The sequence below is a fragment of the Conger conger genome, chromosome 4 (assembly GCF_963514075.1).
Source record: "Conger conger chromosome 4, fConCon1.1, whole genome shotgun sequence".
Lineage (NCBI taxonomy): Eukaryota > Metazoa > Chordata > Actinopteri > Anguilliformes > Congridae > Conger > Conger conger.
This window is the reverse complement of record NC_083763.1, coordinates 11,957,944-11,978,690: the sequence shown is the minus strand read 5'-3', so window position 1 is coordinate 11,978,690 and position 20,747 is coordinate 11,957,944. Positions and strand designations below refer to the sequence as shown.

The following is a 20,747-nucleotide window of genomic DNA, read 5'->3' as shown; positions in this document are numbered from 1 at the left end:
CTACCCACTAACTGCCCCAACCCTGCTACATTTTTAGAAACTTGTTTTTGAAAATTCCTGCACAATGCTGACTCCCAAGTTTTCTGTACTAAATAAATAAATAAAAATTCAATATCAAGTTTACTACTCGAAGCAGCATCACTAAAATGGAGCCATTTTACTAAAGGTGATGAGCACAACTTCAGTGATGTGAGGCACAGCCACAAGATTAGCAAAGAACACTGGGCTACTTTAATGTCGACGAAGCCAGAGGGACATAACCCTTTAATGCAGGGATACAGAACTCTGGCCTTTGAATCCAAATCCGGCCCTGGTTTTCTTTCCTCCCAGGTCATTAACTGAACAATTAGCGCTAATGACTGTCTTCACACCTGACTCCCAGATATAGGAAAGGTGGAAGATCAGCCATTCTCAGCCCTTGAGAGTCGCGATTTGAGGAACGGGGCTTTAAGGGCAAAAGAAGCCTTGTGAAATCTATGATATGTCCTCCAGCTTCAGCAAGGATTATGTATTTATATGCCTGATTTTAGTGACAGAGATTCCTTACCTTGTGATTGGCAGGCCTCAGGTCCGGAGTGACTGAATACACATTAATGAGCACTAGAAAGGGAGCAGAGCAGACAATCGCACATGAAGCAGACATACTTTCATACAAGCTCGAAACTCTCCTACTGCAAATAAGAGTCTGTCTTAAGTGTTTCTTTCTTATAATGAGACTTAAAATCATATTTTTCTTACCCATTGGAAAATTTGGAAGTGTATCTCACTTCATTGCAACAAAAAGTTGCTAAAATTAGATTCCAAGTCTAAAACCAAGACTAAAATACCTATTAAGATTTACTTCTTTTTTTTGGCCACAGTGCATTCGCACAAATTTCAATTCAGCTCAATTGTACATACCATTTTCTGCCATAAAATTAACCCTGCTGAGACAGAATGTAACTTTATATCTCATTTGTTACGTATAATTTAACCTTTCTGTTTACTGGGATTCAGCTTGGGTTCATATTAAGACCATGTAATCAATGCTGCTAGACAACCAACACCAGCCCAGTCAGAGAATCCCAGACCCTCAGGAATAGACACCTCTCTGCTCGGGTTTGTAGACCGGCTTGTCGGTCTGGATGAAGACGGCCGCTCCCTTGCTGTCCACAGTGACGGTGGTGTAGTTGTGGAAGATGTAGCCCTCCTCCGTCAGATGGCGGTTCCCCCACACCTTCAGCTGGGCCTGCCCACGCAAGCCAGCGGGCACCTGGGCAACGAGTCGGGTCACCAGGTTTAGAACTTGTCGAAACACGACACGCACAGCTGGAAGTGTGATCTCAAACAACGTCGAGGGGAGAGGAGGGGGATTCCCTCAGTAAAATTCAGACAGTAAAATCCCTCCATCCGTTCCGTCGTTTTTTTTCCAAACTATTTGCACAGGTACTGTTTGCGTTCCGAGTACCTGTACAAATAGTATAACGGACGGACGACCTGGACCGTCTGGCGACCCCAGCAAGGTGAGGCCACACAGGAGCTTCGGCTGGTTCCGCAGAGACGAGCGTGAAAGCTGAGACCACCGCGGCAGAACGCCGCCCGCTGAACTACGCCGTAAATAAGGCGAGGGGCGGATACGCGTTCCCGGACATCAAACCGATCCCTTCCAGCCCCTCGGAGCCGAGGTCTGTGTGTGGCGGCAGCTGCCGGTCGTTTTCAGCTGGTTACCTTACCGTACTGCGCAAAGACAGATGCTGAAATGTAAATTATATTCCCGCTGTTTTTTTCCCCCCCATTTTGCTGGTGCGGTGTTTACAGACTGGTATGGATGGGAGTACTGTGCAACAGGGTCCTGCCTGTTACCCTAATAGTGAATTTCTGAAGGAAATGGCCCCCTCCATTATAGAATTATATACAATGCCCAATAGTGGGCCATTTCTCAAATGAAACATTCCAAACAGCAGTTTAGATACACTTACCTTCAGCTTAATTGTGCCTTTATCTGAAAAAGAGAACAAACAGTAAAACATCACATTCAATTCACAACAAAAGATTTTTTTCAAAATCAAAAAGGTTACACAACACTATCCCGAGAGAGAGTATTATAGAGTATTATGACATTAGAGGGAGTGGCAAATGACAACAGATTTTAAAAATGCCTCATGATTCAAGATATGAACAGCAATTTGTTATGTGCCCTGTTTTTTTCCCTAGTTAAAAAGTTGAAGTCAAAGTAAAGAATAAATTACATACTACACTAGCCAAAGATAAGAATCGTTAAAATTGGAGAGATGAATCATTGGGAGCTGGAATTCTGGGAAAAACAACCACGGGGTGTTAGCGGGCGGTTCATCTGTCAATTGAGGCACAAGCAGCTCCATCTATCAGCGGCGATGTCAAACAAACACAGACCCAGACATACACAACAGCCAGGTTAGACATACCACGGCACACAATAAACCATCTTATCAAGGCTGACATCACTGTAGATTTAGAGCTCATCGGGGCGTATTCATCAGCCATTAGTGTCACCCCACCCCGGCGGGGTCAGAGGTGAGAGGTGAAAGGTCGGACAGCATGGCACTGCCTGTGTGTGTGTTCTCTCCGAGGGGAGGGGGGGGGGGGGGGCGCTGGGGAGGGGGGGGGGGGCGTGCGGTGACTCACCTCGTACGATGCCATGGCTGTGAGCCACCGTCTCCCCCTTCGCCAACAGCTGCACCTGCACACGCGTGTCCTCCGCGCCGTTGAAGATCGTGACGCTCAGCGCCTCCTCCACGCCCGCACGGAACACTGACGGGGCCGCGATCAGATAGCCTCTGGGGGGGGGGGGTTTAGCGGGAATGAAGAGACTATCATTCAATGCTGCAAAAAGTGACTGTCTTAACACAGTCAGTCTTGTAATAAGAGGGGGCTCTTAAGACTTAAGATCTTTTTTCTCTCGAGCACAAAATGTGAGCTCGATTTAAGTTAATGTTAAGTTAAGTTACATGTTACATTTTCGTATTCCATCGGCAAATCTTGAAATAAGTCAAACTGTCTTACCTCAATGGCAATATTTAGCATTTTTTAAAAGTAAAAGTCTCAATATTTTAAGTCTCAATATAAGACTAAAATACTTTTTTTGTTTTTGAGCAGTGGAGGAAGGGGAGTATGGACCGATGAGCTTCCTAACGAAGGTTGAGGAAGACGAGCTTTCATGCTAAATTAATAAATGATGATTAATTTCAAGATTTGCCAATGGGGTAAGACAATTTCACTTGACAAGCGAAAAAGTAAGTGATTTTAAGTCTTATTACGAGACTATAATACTAGTCAAGACAAACTTCTTTCTCCCGTGAAGGACGGTGAGGTAACTTCATCTGGTCTCTGTGCACTACGACAGTTTTTTTAAGGCAAGCCAAAGCGTCAGTAAGAAGAAATGCATAAGCAAATAAGAAAGGATAAGAAATAAGTTACAGGAAATGAAGGAGGGGGAGAAACAGTTGAGGGCTTTGTAGCGGTTCCTCCACTCCCCCTGCTCCCTGCTCATTAGTGACAGCTGTTCCCAAGGCCGAACCTGAGTGTGGGCCACCTCCTGCACTAGCTGACGTAGAGCGGACTGGTTCTACCTGAAGTATAAGTCCCCCTACAGGCTTTCTAAAGCTTTCTCGAAGCTTGGAAGAACTCACCTGCAATTAAACCATTTTACACTTTGAGAGCTTCACGTGGCCAGGTTGTATTTCATTGGTGGGTTTAATGAGGCCATTTCATTGGTGGGTTTAATGAGGCCATTTCATTGGCGGGTTTCATGAGGACAGAGTACCTGTCACAGCACCATCCCGGTGAACTCTTTTTGGGTGGTCCAGGACCTCTCCCCCGATGAAACCCAATAGTCAGTGTTTTCAACACACGGAAACCAAGATTCCAGACAATCACTCTGACATAGACCCAGGAGCGGAGAGGGCAGCTATCACAAAAAGGTCAAAGGGCAAAGGTCAACCCCTACTCTGCAGGAGCATTTTTGAAAGGAACCAATTGAACTGTAAGATCCTGTTTTGGAAGAGGTCACCTTATATAAGTATAATAGGGGGTTGGAGCTGCTTCGGACATGCATTTTTTCTGTATCTAGCCCTAGATTTTTTAGAAACACTTGCTGAAACAATAGAGCTCATTGTATTCTGAAAGCATGCAAAAGTATATTGGTCTTATCACTTCATTCCAACATATTCATTTCAGGCTTACGCATCTTTCTCCTTTGGCCTCCTCCTGTTCACATTTCTGAAATATCTTACTTATTAAGATTGAGGGCAGCTGTGGGGGGAGGGGGTGTTTTCACAAGTGAAGGTTCAGTTGAAACGACATAAATGTGATATATTCACCACCTGAAGAAGGGTCTATGCACAAAAGAAAAAAACCGGCAGCAGCAAGATATAGGCTTGAGTTTTGAAACTGTGGTTTGACAGGGGCGCTGCTTTCAAACACGGAGTTTTGCAAGAAAACAGACCCAAAGACCCACGCGCCGTTCACTCAGTAGGAGATCAGGTGGTTAGCATTATAGTGCTGGGAGCCAGGGGCAATTTCAGTCCCGGAGAGTCATGAGAAAAGCCTTTAGAACTCGGGGCCTTGAGAGCAGAACCATAATGAGAGGAAATTGACTCTTGGCGTTTGATTTATTGCAAGTTCAACTCGGTCTCATTTATCGAGTGCTTAAAACACATGACCAGCGAAATGCAGGCTACAGAAGTAGCTAAACCTCGTTCATTTTCCTCCCAAGCTTCCTCTCGATGATTCTGGAAAAAGGTGTAGATCATGATGACGCATCTAAAGACATATAGGCCTATATTACACACAGCATAACCCCCTTAGGAATTCCCTCTAGTTCTTTTCGTTCATGTGTGAAACTCTTTGGCAGCAAGCATAGCTGTAACCCTTCGCTATTAACTCAACAGAATTCTCCACGGTTCAGACTTCTAGCTCTGGCACGCTGTTGACAGCGGCCTGACGGATATCATCATAGAGTCCAAAGTCACACCAATCACCCTACATGGGACCTAGGGATTGCTGCACGCTTTAAAAAGAAAACAGACCGTGTGGAAAGTCCATTGTCAAATACCGAGGGCTGCAGGAACCTAGTAAAAAAAAAAAAAGATTCGGGGAAAGACCTCAAGGCATTTGCGTATGCGGAACAGCATGTTTTCCTCTATGGAAAATGAGACCCGAACTGTTGCAGGGGTTTGATGTACAACTTTCACGGCGCTGACCCGTATCAGCTTGTCTCTGAAGATGTTCTTAAAACTAGGGGGAAAAGCAAGGTCCGTACATGCATGCTCCATCCGAAGCGATCACATCAAATCATCCGCCTTGCCAAGAGCACATTTTAATCCCTTAACTTCAGACCTTGAGAACTGCAAACCTTCTCTTGAACTTTAACTTGGTGTAATCCCACATGCTACGTCTAGGTATTTAATATGGTCCTTTGATCCAAGCAAGATCTTTGAAGTCTCTTGGTACCTGCAACAGTTGCACGTCACTGTGCACGCATACGAACCAACAAAAAAAAAGAAAATGTGGTCATATACCGTAACCAAGTTAGCCAACACAATATAATGAATTAGCATTTGCTTGGGCTGACCACAGCGCTGACAACTGTGAGGTCTTTTCTCACACAAATAACTAGAACAAAACCACATGCAGTAATGCAAAGAAGTCCCGTGTCTTCTGCTTCAGCATAGCCCTTACACAGCCCTGCTAACAAGGAGACACTGGCGTAAAATTGTTCAAATTGACCAGAATAGTAGCGTAGTAGAGCCAAAGTCCACGATACTGTATAAATCACGAATGGCTCTAGTTTGCAGCCTACACTTCGCATTCAAAAGCTTTTGTTTCAGCACCGAACGTGGCTCGTAAACGAGAAGGGAAGCAAGACTTAGTCCACTTGGAACAACTTTGACAAACATGAATCCAAAATAGAATTAAGATGTGTGATCATTTTGCATAGCTTCTACACATGTGAAAATCACTAGCTATAATTCAAATCGTTTAGACGTGGTGTCTTAAACATGCCACCCACCCGCTGATTCATTTTAAGAGGTTCTGGAGGTAAACAAGTTGAAGCTCATTGAATCTTTACACACAGAGAACCAGTAGGTTACAACAGAGACGAAACACAAACTGCACTCTGTATTTGCAGTTTATCCCTGAAACTATTAATTAAATTGAACTTAATTGAACCTAAAACGGCAGATGGCTTCATTCACAACTTTTATTCTCATCCAGTGAAACACGCTTTCCTTTAATCACACAAATGAATGCCAAAACATAAAAGAAACGAGAGACAGCTACTCACTGGCGCTCTTGTGAATAACTGCCACTGACAAGACAGATGCAAACAGTCCACGAAAGAATCCACGATGCTCGGCGGGACTTCATTTTCACAATAATCTTCACGCGGCCGTGGTGCGGGGCAACAAGTTTTCCCTGAAGCCTCTATAAAGAGACGAGGCTTCGAATCTTTCTTACATACAGTTAAACGCGCAGTTGGTACTAGTCACTTAAAGTATCCATTGAATCAAAGAGGAGAATGAGCGCTTAATGTTCCCTCGAGTCCGCGAACGAGGGAAACGGAGTTTTGTTTTACCCCACTTTTAGAAATCCCGTTCCATGCAACGGTGCAACTGGATTTTTTGTAAGCTTAACTGCTCTCAACGCACACAGACTGTCTCTTCTTTGGCGTGCCCGATTCACCCGCCTCAGTTCCGTTCTCTCATATTTCAGCATTACAAATTATTTGCGTCCACCCCCCAGAAAAGTCGCGCTATAAAGAAAGCGATGTATCCGTTGATATAGTGCTTATTCATTTACTTAACGCGCCGCATAAAGTTTATCCTGTTCTCGCTGCGTCTCCCCCTCGCCGCCTCTTCGTCTCTTTGAAGTTTCTGACTCTTTTGTTTCTAATAATGGTGCGAGTCAGAACAGCTCCTGCTTATTGCAGACTTCTCCAGCACTACAAACCTCGGGTTCTCGCTGTTGGGTTCTCCCCTCCCATAAACTATATAGGCTACTGGCTTTTTTTCCTCGCAGTGTAGCTATAGGAAGCAGAGAGCACGTGAAAAAAATAACCTGTCTAAACAAAGCGAAATGTGCAATGCATACGCTATGAACCAAGCGACTTCACCCGTACTTATGATTCGACATTCCCAGTGCAGTGGGACTGCAACTTGACAGACATTACATTATATTCGTGACTTCTTCACGAACAAAGTAATTCCACTACTAAATGTGGTGCTCAAATGAATGGACAGATATATTGGCTACTAAAAGCTCTCACTGGATACGAGAGGAATATTTTACATCAGATGTCATTTCAAAGCTCAGCTGTTTATTTATTATTGTGTTTTATTTTGCATAACTGTGATCTCACGTAATGTTGACGCCTTTGTCCAGATCCACTAATGTAGAAACGAAGTCGACCACAGAGAAGTACAAGTTTGTTTTTTTTAAGCCCTATTGCACCCTCAAGTGGTTACCGTGCATTACGCGTCACAAACACGGGCTTGGGCTACTGCTCCAGTTGCACCATGCATGACAATAAACAGGGGTGAATATGGAAAATAAAAAAACCTTTTCCAGGGACTAGTCCAGCCAGCTGCTACATTTTTTTAAAAACTCGTCTCCGTTATCTAAACAGGAACACCATGAGATAGACAGTTTCAGAAGCAATAATCACTTAAATATTCTCATGTTACAGCACTTGTACTCTTACATTACTGTAATTTGGCAGATGCTCTTATCCAGAGCGACGTACAATAAAGTGCTAATCATAACCAGGGACAAATGGGATGAAAACCCTAGAGGGAAGTACGGTCCCAAGTGCTAGAAGTGATCGAATAGATAAAAAAATGAAGACTTGTGTAGATTAATCAGGAACTGACCAAGAAGTAGCAATAGAACAGCAACTATAACACTAAAAATAGTGCAATTATACATAAGTGCAACAATTACAGCATACAACATACATGGGAAATTACAAATTGCAGGGCAGTAGGGAGGGGAGGGGAAAGGTGTGTAAACTTCATTTAACAGGTTTCACACCTCAGATTTCAACACCATTCTCCAGTCAGACATGAGATGACCGACCCACCCTTGAAGAGCCTGCCCACAATTGTAGCCTGTCTCACAAACTATAATCATGTCCAGGGGAGGAAGCAGGATTACTGAGTTAGCTGGATAACTACACTGAGTGAAACCCGGGACCCTCACAAATCTGGAACATGGACTGAAATAAAAAGAGCTGTTCCAGGTTTTACGCAGTGCAGTTATCCAGCCAAGTCAGCCATCCTGCTTTGTGAAACCTCCTCCAGAGGATATTTATACAATTGCTTATACCACCAAATTATAATGATTTTTCTCAAGTGAACCATCCGGCTAGCTAACTTCACATTCCTGTGCAAGTGGCACTTTCGTAAGTTTCTTGATACACAATCAAGTACAAGCATCCCTGCATAAAGGATATAGATGCCTTTGATTCACTTTTCAGGGCTTCACGTTTCATTTTCACCCACTGACCAGAGTGGCTTGCGAGTTCTAAAAATCAGCCACATTACCTTTTACAATATAACATAACATGATTTTTTTTTGCCTGCCAAAGTTCATACGGTTTTGTATCACCTGCTGCACCAACACACAAAATGTCTGCAATTAAGTCAATAAGGATAGAATATCAGTTTATTTTAGCAGTTTGTGATTGTCACTGGGACTGTATGTACAGTGATAGAACAGAAACAAGTAAAACACAGACAAACTCAGATTAAAACAATACATAACTTTATTTTATTCAACTTCAAGAAACAAGGGATGTGATCCCCTCCACAGGCTTTACAATCACACCAAAAGTCTGTTCCACAAAGCAGGATAACTGAGTTAGCTGGATAAGTCCCCAGATAAAACCTGGACCCGCTCTAAATCTGGAACATGGACTGCAATAAAAAGAGCTTTGGGGGGGTTTTACTCAGCGCAGTTATCCGGCTAACTCAGTAATCCCGCTTGGTAGAACAGGCCGCAGCTATTAGCTATCAAAGGCAAAATCCGAGTGCGTCATTATGACACACCCAAACCCTCCGCCTCTGGGTCGAGCCATAATAATGTCAAAATGCCGTGATTACAGCTGCTATAGCAGCGCGTCCCTGAGAACGGCAGAGAGGCAGCGCGTGCTCCCACAAAGCGGGGCCAGGCCAGGCGGGGTCCGTCCGGGGCCTCAGGCACAGCCGTGTATGACCGCGCTGAGAGTGGCGTCACCCCGCTTCCTGTCCACCAGCTCGGGGGCCCGGGCGGTGCGCAGGGCCCCGGGGGCCGGCTCCGCGTACGCGGCCCTGGAGAACACCACCCAGTCCCCGTCCACCGGCACCCCGTGGGCGGCGCAGAGCCGGGCGGCGGGGCCGGGCTCCAGGGCCAGCAGGAGGGCGAGGCGCTGCAGGGGGTAGCGGCAGTTGCGGCTGCTGAGGCCGTGGCTGTAGAGGAGGAGCAGGTCGCGGCGGGCGGCGGCCAGGTGGCGGTATACCGCGCAGCTCTGCAGGAAGCCCAGCCGCCGGGCCAGCCGCAGCGCCCGCACCGGGTTCCGCTCCAGGTGGGCCCGGTTCAGCGCCAGGGCCTGCCGGACCGCCGGGGAGCACCGCACGCGCTCCGGGAGCTCCAGGACCCGCTGGAGAGCGCGGGGCGAACCTGCCGCAGGGCAACCGGCGCTACGGTCAGAAACCGCCCCGCACGTGATGATGCGAGTATACACACTGCAAAACAAGCGCTTAACACGCGTTTCAGTCTTATAATAAGATTTAAGTTCTCTTTTAAGTTCTCAAGCAGAAAATATTAGCTTGTTAGTTACTCTTGGCAAGTAAAAATGTCCTTACCCCATTGGTAAATCTTTAAGTGAGTCAAACTAGCTGACCTCAACGGCAATCCTTTTGTCTTATTTAGCAAAAAAGTAAAATGAAGTCTCATTAAAATACAAAAATGCTTTGGCACCGGTTTTTGCACCCCCGGTACATTACCTGCAGTCATCTCCACAGTTTAGCAGATGTACTAAACAATAACGTTTACGTGGAGGGCAACATAGGGCACACCAGAAATACCCATGGGTCACCCATTTCAGCTACTTGAGCGCTAATAGTGCCCCCTTGTGGACAAATTTCAGCCTGCAAAATGTGTGCACACGAGTGAGCGTGTGAGTGAGTGAAAGCTCTTCCTAACTAAATATTCCAATGATGATATAACGATCACTGCTGGTGATAGAAAGAAACGGCGTTCTAAATTAATGACATAGAATTTAGGAAAAACATTTTTACAAAAAACTACTACTGAAATGGTTTACTTGAATTGCTTCAGAAAGCCTGTTTGTTTTTTCTGCCAAACTGTATGTAAGAAAAAGTCAGCCGTGTGTCTTGAAGTTGTTCTGGTTAAGACTGTTTGCTATATGCCAAAAATGTAAAAGTGGACACACAAACAATAGTTTCCAAAGATCATTTTAGACAGACTAAACAGACTGACCCAGGTTGTAGAGCAGGCTGAGGGCCTGGAACTCCTCCTGGCGCTGGTGCTGGTGCTCCCCGCCGGCGTAGCAGTCCAGCAGCCAGCTCAGGCTCTCCTGCAGGTGGGTGTCGTTGATGCGCGGGTCGTAGAGCTGCAGCGGCTCCTCGCACAGGCGGTAGGAGGCGTAGAGGAGGAGGCGCACGATGCGCTCCAGCACGGCCGCGGCGTCCGGCCCCGAGACCCTCTGGATGACCATGTCCTGCCGTACGCAGCGCAGCCGGTCGAACACGAAGTCGTACACCTGCCGTAACATCAGCACGATAGTAATAAAACAACATTACAGTGCTATATTATCTCACAAGCACAGAGCACAAGGTGTTCTCTGGAAGAGATAAAAGAATAGAATAAAAATGACAACGCAGGGGACGCAGTGACATCGCTGCAGCGAAGGAGTCGCTCCCCACACGCTCAACAACGACCACAACGCAACCGCACTTGAATCTAAATGTCAGTCTGCTAACCAACACCAGCCTTGATTCTAAGCTTGTTCACAGCACAAGATAAGGATTCAGTACGTATTTTAATAGACTATCTGATGAATGCATCCCAACAGTGGAAAATGATTGCGGCAATTAAAGGAGAATTAGTGGTACTCTGTTAAAGCAGGGGTGTCTAATCTTACCAGAAAAGGGCCGATGTGGGTGCATTTTGGCGCTGGGCTGGGACAAAAACCTGCACCCACACCGGTCCTTTTCGGATAAGACTGGACACCCGAACTATAAAGGCCGGTTCAGAGTCCAGCGACAGAGTGCTGTTTGACTGAAATCGCAGAATGTCTGTGAAAGTCCTTAGCAAAAATATACAAGTATATAAATACATAACCAAACATTGCTGTAACCAGCAGCATCCATTGCCTGTTGCCAGGCACAGCGACGCTCTGTCACTGGACTACAAACTGGCCTTTAAGCCTGGTGCCAGGCAGCCATTTTGGGGCCAGGGGGCAGAAGGTGTTGTCACATTCGAGCGGCGCCGTGCCTCAGTCCAGGGCTCCAGTGCGGGGTCGGCGGCGATGTCGTCGATGAGGAAGCACACGGTCTTCAGCAGGACGGGCGGGGGTCGGAGGTCGGCGGGCCGCGTGCAGTCCTTCCCCGCCGCGGGGCGAGAGTACTCCTTCACCACGCGGGACGGGTCGGCCTTGGGCAGCCGGTCGCGCTCTGTCCCGGGGAGGACCTCGAACCGGTGCAGCAGCCGCTGCGCCTCCCTCTCCCGCACCTCCCGCAGGGGGCACATCGTCAGGCAGGTGCCCTTAGGCCCCGACTCCTCCGTCTTGATTTGGACCTCCTGGTACTGTTCCTGTTGCCAACCCTGGCCCCTTCCTTCTCCACCTCCTCCTCCTCCTTTGGGCCTGGACTCCTCCACCCTGCTCTGCACCTCCTCATATTGTTCTTGTCGCCACTCCTTTCCCCTACCTCGTCTACCTCCTCCACCTCTCCTCCCTCTTCCTCCTCCTCTCCTTCCTCCTCCAGGCCTGGACTCCTCTGTCCTGTTCTGCTCCTCCTCATACAGCTCCTGTCGCCATTCCCTGCCCCTGCCCCTTTCTCCTCCTCCTCCTCCTCCTCTGGGCCTGAAAACATCTGTTCTGCTCAGTTCCTCCTTGTAGTGCTCCTGCTGCCACTCCCTGGCCCTTCCTCCTCCACCTTCTCCACCTCTCCCTCCTCCTCTGGGGCCTGACTCCTCCTTCCTGCTCTGCACCTCCTGGTACTGCTCCTGTTGCCACCCCCAGCCCATTCCTACTCCACCTCCTCCTCTTCCTCCTCTTCCTCTGGGCCTGGACTCCTCTGTCCTGTTCTGCTCCTCCTCAAACTGCTCCTGTCGCCTCTCCCTGCCATTTCCTTGTCCTCCTCCTCTAGGTTCGAAATCGGCGGTCCTGCTCTGCACCTCCTGGTTCTGCTCCTGTTGCCACCCCCGACCCCTTCCTCCTCCTCCACCTCCTCCTCTCGGCTTGGACTCCTCCGTCCTGCTTGGCTCCTCCTCATACTGCTCCTGTTGCCAACCCCTGGTCTTTCCTTGTCCTCCTCCTCCTACTCCTCCTCCTCCTCTGGGCCTGGACTCCTCTGTCCTGTTCTGCTCCTCCTCATACTGCTCCTGTCGCCACCCCCTGCCATTTCCTTGTCCTCCTCCTCCTCCTCCTCCTCCTCCTCTGGGCCTGGACTCCTCTGTCCTGTTCTGCTCCTCCTCAAACTGCTCCTGTCGCCTCTCCCTGCCATTTCCTCCTCCTCCTCCTCCGGGCTCGGAATCTGCTGTCCTGCTCTGCAGCTCCTGGTTCTGCTCCTGCTGCCACCCTCGACCTCGACCTCTTCCTCCTCCTCCACCTCCTCCTCCTCTCGGCTTGGACTCCTCCGTCCTGCTTGGCTCCTCCTCATACTGCTCCTGTCGCCAACCCCAGCCCTTTCCTTGTCCTCCTCCTCCTACTCCTTCTTCTTGTCCTCCTCCTCTGGGCCTGGACTCCTTTGTCCTGCTCTGCACCTCCTGGTACTGCTCCTGTTGCTGCCCTCGGCCCCTTCCTCTCCCTCCTCCTCCTCTGGGCCCAAACTCCTCCGTCCTGCTTGGCTCCTCCTCATACTGCTCCTGTCGCCAACCCCTGCCCCATCCTTCCCCACTTCCTCCTTCCCCTCTTTTGCGAAAGTGGGACCCTCTGTAACCAGGAAGCAGACTCATTTTCAGTGTCAGGTTCTTCACACAAATAGAACACAAGTTATTAGTAAATCAAACAGCATTGTAATTCAAAATGTAGCTAGCAACAGCTCTAAGCTACACAGTACATCACCCGCAGTTGGCTGATAAATCAATGATGTGAGGTACACATATCAGTACAAAGCAAAGAGACAGTTGAAGAAAAAGCGCAAGATTTCACATGCAGTTGTGCGATTATAAAGTCGGCTTCCATCTTATGTTTACTTTTTCTCCTAAAACTGTCATCCTCACTCAATTAATTTAAATAGCAACGGAGTAGAATATACAATGTGTGTTTTCTTGGTTTTGAAAGAGGCAGATTAGTGGCAGTTTGGGGGATTTATCCATGCTGTTGACATCATTACTTTAATATTCTGGTCAACTAGCAATCTTACGCACTTATTGTGGCTAACTTGAGTTCTAACATTACGGGCTCTGCAGAATGACACAGGTCATATGTTTGAAGCTAAAATTAGCGTTAGCAAGTTAGCCAGAGGTGGTAGTGTAGAGCTTGCTATTCTCGGGAATGAACACTATCCCTTCAGTTATCTCACTTTGCTAAATCGGTTAAAATGAATGTGATTTGTTTTGCAACATATAACAGCCATTTAGTAACCCTGGCTGGCTATAGCAAACCACTGTAATGTAACGTTATTAGCGAACTAGCTGCTTGTTACAGGGACTCGGTTAGAAGTTAAATATATATATGAGTATTTATAAGCAAATCGTTATGCAATATGAACATACTTAGAAACAGGTCTGTGAAATACTTCAGCAACGAAACACTACTGTCAACAATATCGATTTTCGCTCATGAAAAGAAGGCAACACTCACACGCTGTAGTTAGCTTTCCTGCTCATTGGCGATAGTCTGAAATCGCGACGTCACGGCGTGAATGCTCCAATCATAAACTGTGTTTTGAAAGCTCAACTTCATGATGATTTCCGGTCCGAGAGAAAAACGCTGCCTGATGCCTACATTAAGACTAAAAACCATAGACTGTATAAAAATAGATTCTAACATAGCAACACACTAGTGAACGTTGCATTTGTAGAAACTATTTAATCAATAAATGTGTATAGTTAATATTGCATCATGGCAGTGTGTTAGCTACCTGCCCCCTCCAGTAGACATTCATACGCTTCTGTCTCATTGCTTTCATTATTTTGCTCAATAGTAACCTTGTATTTAGACTTGCGCTGTCTCACTCAGGGTCTGCTAGGCATCAACTGTGTAATGACAAAGTTAGCAGTTCCCAAAACCCTTGAGTAAAATAATCTGTTTACATATGAACCCATGATAATGATTACTTTGGCTCTCTTCATTGTACCCTCTCAAGTGTTTTGTGTTCGCCCACTGTACAGTATTAAAAGCAATTTGGCCCCAGCGCGGCCAGAAAGAAGTCCCAGGGCAATAGTTTGGGGAATAACGTCATTTTAAATTGAATGTGCTGCAAATGTATAATGTATTGGAAAAAACAAATGTTTTTTTGCATGGATACAGCCAAACTACATTTAAACCCTAATTTTCTTCACAACAACGGTACCTGTTCAATCATTTCTGGGCCTTTAAAACTGTTATATACTGTTATTGCACATGTATGATAGTATAGTGAGCTCCCTACATCTGTTAATCCTACCTTGGAAGTTGCTTATCACTCAACTTTTCAGCTATGTCAATCCCTGGCCTAGTCCCTTGTGTGCACTCTTAGCAATGCTTTCTTTCAGATGTCTCTACTTTATCTCTGTCCCAGAGAAGAAAAATGTTTTTTACTTCAAAGCTTTTCTCTTATATAATCTACGGAATCCACTTAGTATTTGTTGTATGTTGTAATGAAAGTTGTCAATCACTGGAACAACTGCTACAAATTACAGGGCCATATATACATGAGTCTTTCTACTGGAGAACAAGAAATGTATTGCAATTAAGTACATAAATTGTTTAAACTCAATAATGTCTCCATTAACAATTGCAGTAACACCCATTGCAGTTTAAACATTTTCTCCTGTTTGATGTCTTTTGTGACTTTGTCATTGATTTGCATTTCCCAAAGCTGACAATAGGCCTTTCAACCTGTCAGCATTCTACTGAAACTTGGCAGAGCATGCACAATAATGACTTGGCATTTTAAAGTGCCAAAGTCAGCTTTTTTTGTCACATACAAATGAGGTACATGGCAGTGAGATTTATTTTCCTTCTATCTCCCCGTTAAGTGCTGTAACAACAGGGACAAACAAAGTATCTTGAAAACAATAAAGTAGATGAATAAAACAAGTGGTAATATAATATATATCCAGTGTGGTTGGTGAGGGGTGGGGGTGGGGGTAATATTCAGTTTGTTTGTTGTTAGGGGGTGCGACTAGGGGGTGGAGGGGGCAGGTAATGGGGGAAGGGGCTCAACTCAGCTCTGCTGAGAATCTTAATGGCCTAGGGATAGAAGTTGTCTCTGTAGAGGTATTAGCTTTATGGACAGTTGCAATTTATTAAACTGTAACAACTGTCCCTGTCATTCTATAATTACCACATTCATCACCTGTTCACAGATATGACTGGAGACCATGACAACTTTGACATTTATTTATTTTTATTCTTAAAGAAAACTCTTTAAAAAAAAACAACTACAGAGATGCAGACAGATTGACACGTAGTACAGAGGGCTGTTTGTGTGTGTGTGTGTGTCTTTGGGGAGGGGCGGGTTCTGGGGTGTGTCCTGACCACGTTGTCTTTGGGCACCTTTCAGATGAAGGCCTTTGAGCTTCAAAGGTAAACTTGTTAAGTGTTCCACAGACAGATACACAAGCAGCATATGCTATCATTTAGTCTGGCCTATTGTAACATGTTTGTGTACAGGCAGCTTAGCAGCTTCTGGATGGGCAAATACAATTACAGAACAGTGCGTCCAGCACAGCCTCACACTGAAAACATGGCACTAATTAGATCTGTCTAGCCTAGTCTGGTCTAGTCTAGTGAGGTTTATAAAGGGATAACTCAGGAGAGCTCATATCATTGTACAACAGACCTTAAATTTAACCATTACAACGGAACATAAAAAAAAAACGAAATTCGACTAATCATAGGGACAGCAACACACAGGTGATACACGTGTGATGTAACTTTAATAATAGCTTTACATAACTTGCAATAATTTATTCATCATAAAGTTTATTGTGTATTGTCAGATAGAAATAGGCCATTTTCATAGTTTCTTGTTAACTCGTCACCATTGATAACACAACTTCACCCTACTATTTTACCTCACTGCCATTTCACAGATACTATCCAGAATAAATTACGATGTAAACATAAGACAATGTAAACAATGTAAACATATAACTGTCTGTCTTCATTCTGTGTTCTCATGCAGAACTGCTATAAATGCCACAGTTGGGTACACAATATAAATTCACCCCATTGTTCTTATTAGTATCATCATGGCTGTTGTGGTTACATAAAGTGATAGCATGCAATATTCACAATAAGCAGGTTTCACAATAAGAAGTTATTGCAGTTTATCAGATTCAGCTCACATTTGACTCTCTATCATCGATTTAATTCAGCTTTATTTTTTATGTGGCCATTCCAGTGTTGTGAAATAACCAGTATATATTAAAATACGTTATTTTGGGTAGTAAAACATTTTCCAAGTTATTATCCAACTTAATAGAATTCACAAGGGAGGTCCGTCAAATGTAGCTACTTCTTTCCTTTTCAAAACGAGCCGCCTGTGTTACAGTATTTATGTCCGGAGGGTGGCCACAACTAGAATAATATTTTGGGGGAGCTGAAAACCACTTTAATGTTAGCAATTTCGGAAGTAAAATGTTTATTCAATGTAAAATATACACAAACAGTTCTAAATAAATAGCCGTCAAGTATCCAGATTGTTTAAATATAGGTAAAATATTTGCTATCGTTTCTCACCGGAAATCTTTTGGTGTCGGATATCCACAGGAAGGTTAGCGTGTTACTTGTTAGCGGTTGCTGCCTTGCTGAATGTTTGGCAAGAAGTTATAACACATCTCGTTCTACCAGTTAATGTTAGGTAGCTAATAGGCTAGTTAAAATAATTGGGACCTTTGCGTGAAAAAATAATTTACAGCGAACTGGCTTTCTATTTTGTGGACACACTGTCATGGTGAGTTTCTTTATTAAATAGCTGCCTGTCATAATTAGCTAACTGGCTAGACATTCATACAACTTTTGAAACAGGTTTATGTGCTATGTTTATGTTGAAATTATAAATTGTATTATTGTCGATGTTAACGCCAGACACTAATGCCAAAGAAGCTCATTTTATACAGCTAGCAAGCTCATTCTAAATACTCGTGATGATGCAAACATGAGTTTGCAACTTTGGCTGACAGTTGAGCATTTCAAAGGTAGCATTCACAGCTTGAAAATGGCTTCACGGATTGTAAATGGTAAATGGTTGTAATTTATATAGCGCCTTTGCGCCTTTATCCAAAGCGCTGTATAATTGATGCTTCTGTGTATTTGAGGATTGTGTATTTGAACATTCCATCACGTGTGTCATTGTAACATTGTATCTATATTGATAAATTAACTAAGTTTTTTTTTTTTTTTTTTGTAGTCACCTAACGTTTCAGAATTTAAAACGTTGGTCCAAAGGTTCTATGTGCTTCAGAGTGAACGGATAGAAGCGTACAAACTCTTTGAGGAGTAAGTAATGCGTTTTCCTATATGCAAAAAGTGATCGATTCAAGTATTATCCGCTGCAGTATTTTAAAATGTAGGGTGCCATAGTCTACGTTATTTCAATTTCAACATGCGATCTTTCTGTTCTAGGGGACATGAGGCGTACCTGAGAACGGGGCCCCACTACGACTTTGACCATTACAGACAGCTGGTCCATGAGATTACGCAGGGGTTCAGTGGGATCTCCAAAGAGGTGCTGGAGATCAAGGAACGACTGCACCAGGAGTTTGACCGGCCAGACCTATCCGAGCATATCGACAAGCTGCAGTGTAAAGAGAAACAGAAACTGGAGCTGGTAGGCTGACATTGACTTACCTCGCAGTTTCTCATCCTTATCAATATTCTGTCGCACTGAGCTTTGTAGTCTGTTGGAGGTACTGAGTGAGTAACATGAGACGGGCTAACGCCAGCCGTGTCTCTTGCTTGTGTAAGCTTTGTGGCCTCTGATTTTATTTATTTATGTAAAAATGTATTGGAAGTGAACCAAATGCTGCATTAACAGAAAGGAACCCACGGATTAAATTGTTTTCCCGGGGACCGATGTGTCAAAACACTACAGCCTTTCGGAATATGGAACTCCTGTGGTCAGTGTGTTCTGTGTTGTTTAAACTTGAATGACGGGAACAGGCTTTCTTCTGTCCCAATGCCGCACTCGGTTGACAAATTTACCTAAGTGCACCCTCAGCAGAAGTGGTTCTTAAAACTGGCCGCAGGCCCTCTGCAGTTTGCCGGTCTAAGCAAGCTGTTGTCATGGCGACATCATCATAATGATGTTATCGTCAACAATTGTCTGTAAGACCTACACGGAGACGGATCATTTTCGACCTACACGGATCCTTTTTGATGAATTTATTTTGTGGTGTAATCTGACTGTAAATTGAATGCTAAAAAGCTTGCTTGATTTTGGTCTCATACACCCCGTCAGTCTGTCTTTCCACCACAAGGGGTCAGGCTTTTACTTTGCCTACACTATTAATGTATTTTTGGTTAACTGAACAGAGGAAAATAAGTAAATGGGTGCTTGGCATGCCAGATCACTCTAATTCTAACTGACTTTATTTTATTCCTGAAACAATAGGGAAGGCATTCTTGTATTTTAAAATAATCTGGAGAAAAATATGATACTGATGTGTAATTAAGAGTTCTTCTTTAATATTGGCACAGGAAAGCGACATATTTTAATGCACAGCAATGATGACTCAACCCCGACTGAACTAGGGGGGGTAATGCTATAATGGGTTCTTCTGCGAGAGGAGTTCTGAGATGATCTTGGAGGAGTTGATGTGTTTGGAACACGCAGTCATCTTGTGTTTGACTCAACCATTGGCGCTGATTAACGTGGCGTTTGATCAATGCGTTTGGTTCTCGGCAGACGGCGAAGCTGCAGTTGGCGAAGCAGAGCGCCCAGGATCACCCAGAAGACGAGCGCTGCCAGGAGAAGATTCTAGAAATCAGACAGGAGTAAGAGCAGATGTCACCGTTTTTCGCTTCTTTTGATGCCGTCAACAGAGCGTGACCTGTGTTTTTTTTCTTCTTCTTCTTCTTCTTCTTCTTCTTCTTCTTCTTCGTAAACGCGCTCCACCCGGAGATCCGTACGTCGGGGGAAAAACAGCCCTCTGTGATTTCCTTAATCTGAAATGTCTGCAGAGAATAGCGAGTGCGTGCGCGCGCACACACACACACACACACACACACACACACACCAGTTTGTGCAGTTTTTCACCACATGCTGGTCTGTCACTGCAGAAATAGCCTGTAGTGCTTCCATCACTCTTTCATCAATGTAGATAACATTGTAACGCTGAAATACACCCTCACAGAGCTGATCTGTGCACGTGCTGCATCTTCATGCACTTATCCCTGGATTCGCCAGTCCTGGTCCCACACTGCTACAGGGTGAATCGATGGCGTTCTCCATCGGACATCTATACTGGCCTGCAGGGCTGTATTAAAGAGTGCTGAAACCAACAGAAACCAACAGTCACGGGATTTATGTTTTCCCCAAACCGAGTAGAATTTCTTCAGAGCTTAAAATGCTTGAACGTGCTTCTTTTTCCTCATAAGTCCGAAAGCCGGGCGCCCCCGCTCTGCAGTGCGTTGTCAGCCGTGTTTTAAAAGCGCTCGTCACCGTCCGTGCAAATGAGGGACGGCGCGCGGATCGATGCCTCCGCTAACGCTCGCTTTCCTCCTCTTTACCCAGCATAATAAAGACCAAGGAGGCCCTGAGCGAGGTTCTGCAGGACTTCAAATACGACTGCGAGGAGTGACGGACAGGCGTTCCCCCGAGCGTTCCCGCCGCTCCGACAGAGATCGATGGACTCCCGTGCCGCAGCTTCCCGACTCCTCTTTTTTTATTTTTTTATTTATTTGTCCAAGTTATTGATTCTCATCCCGGGACCTGAATCTCTTTAATGCCGCCTACCCCGACCGCTGCAGTTTTGTGCCGCATGGAAAAGGTCACTTCATTGAGATCGTCTGAGCCGTTGGCGGAGAGCCATCTCGTCAACACGCCACAGCGCTGCAACTACGGCTCCTCTGGAAACCGCGTCGACCGGCAGACTTTAAAACCACTTTAAAAAGCTTTAAAAAGCGCGTCACAGGTGGCGTTACTCCTTGCTTTATTTGTTCTACAAGCAATTATTGCTCAATTAACATTGACATATCACTGACGTTGATGCTACCTTACACATAACTTAAGCAAATAAACCATGACTTTAGATAATTAAATATGCTGATACAATTCAATACAAAAATAAAGGCAATGCGAAACTAAAATGTCTTCATACGTACAGTCATTCACACACAGTTCAAATGCAGT

General features: G+C 45.2%; 3 protein-coding genes across 3 annotated transcripts in view; 1 reads left to right on the top strand and 2 right to left on the bottom strand.

The window, feature by feature from the left end:
• Positions 1 to 7,086, bottom strand: part of cpamd8 (C3 and PZP like alpha-2-macroglobulin domain containing 8) — a 63,139-nt gene extending 56,053 nt beyond the window's left edge. The window contains exons 1-5 of the mRNA XM_061238710.1: positions 6,305 to 7,086; positions 2,644 to 2,795; positions 1,959 to 1,981; positions 1,087 to 1,252; positions 548 to 600 (exon numbers count right to left, since the gene is read on the bottom strand). Coding sequence (XP_061094694.1) covers positions 548 to 600; positions 1,087 to 1,252; positions 1,959 to 1,981; positions 2,644 to 2,795; positions 6,305 to 6,387 — 477 coding nt within the window. The 5' untranslated portion in view covers positions 6,388 to 7,086. The remainder of the gene's footprint in view (positions 1 to 547; positions 601 to 1,086; positions 1,253 to 1,958; positions 1,982 to 2,643; positions 2,796 to 6,304) is intronic.
• Positions 7,087 to 8,764: 1,678 nt separating this feature from the next.
• On the bottom strand, positions 8,765 to 14,156 carry sac3d1 (SAC3 domain containing 1). Its single transcript, XM_061240120.1, has 4 exons — positions 14,048 to 14,156; positions 11,515 to 13,174; positions 10,498 to 10,780; positions 8,765 to 9,675 (listed from the first exon to the last, which is right to left on the bottom strand). The coding sequence occupies exons 1-4, from the start codon at positions 14,071 to 14,073 to the stop codon at positions 9,212 to 9,214; spliced, it is 2,433 nt and encodes an 810-aa protein (XP_061096104.1). The 5' UTR covers positions 14,074 to 14,156; the 3' UTR covers positions 8,765 to 9,211.
• Positions 14,157 to 17,121: 2,965 nt separating this feature from the next.
• On the top strand, positions 17,122 to 20,704 carry rex1bd (required for excision 1-B domain containing). The gene is made up of 5 exons (XM_061240131.1): positions 17,122 to 17,348; positions 17,805 to 17,893; positions 18,020 to 18,224; positions 19,302 to 19,390; positions 20,130 to 20,704. Exons 1-5 carry the CDS (start codon positions 17,346 to 17,348, stop codon positions 20,194 to 20,196), a joined length of 453 nt encoding a protein of 150 aa, XP_061096115.1. The 5' UTR covers positions 17,122 to 17,345; the 3' UTR covers positions 20,197 to 20,704.
• The last annotated feature ends 43 nt before the right edge of the window (positions 20,705 to 20,747 follow it).

What these genes read in the sequence shown, in the direction of transcription:
- sac3d1 (XM_061240120.1), bottom strand. Translation starts at nt 14,073, where the DNA reads ATGAGCAGGAAAGCTAACTACAGCGT. An exon ending in AGGAAAGCTAACTACAGCGT is followed by an intron (nt 13,175 to 14,047) that starts GTGAGTGTTGCC and finishes TCCTGGTTACAG; the next exon opens with AGGGTCCCACTTTCGCAAAA. An exon ending in CACTGGAGCCCTGGACTGAG is followed by an intron (nt 10,781 to 11,514) that starts GCACGGCGCCGC and finishes ATGTTACGGCAG; the next exon opens with GTGTACGACTTCGTGTTCGA.
- rex1bd (XM_061240131.1), top strand. An exon ending in AGAAACAGAAACTGGAGCTG is followed by an intron (nt 18,225 to 19,301) that starts GTAGGCTGACAT and finishes GGTTCTCGGCAG; the next exon opens with ACGGCGAAGCTGCAGTTGGC. An exon ending in ATTCTAGAAATCAGACAGGA is followed by an intron (nt 19,391 to 20,129) that starts GTAAGAGCAGAT and finishes CTCTTTACCCAG; the next exon opens with CATAATAAAGACCAAGGAGG.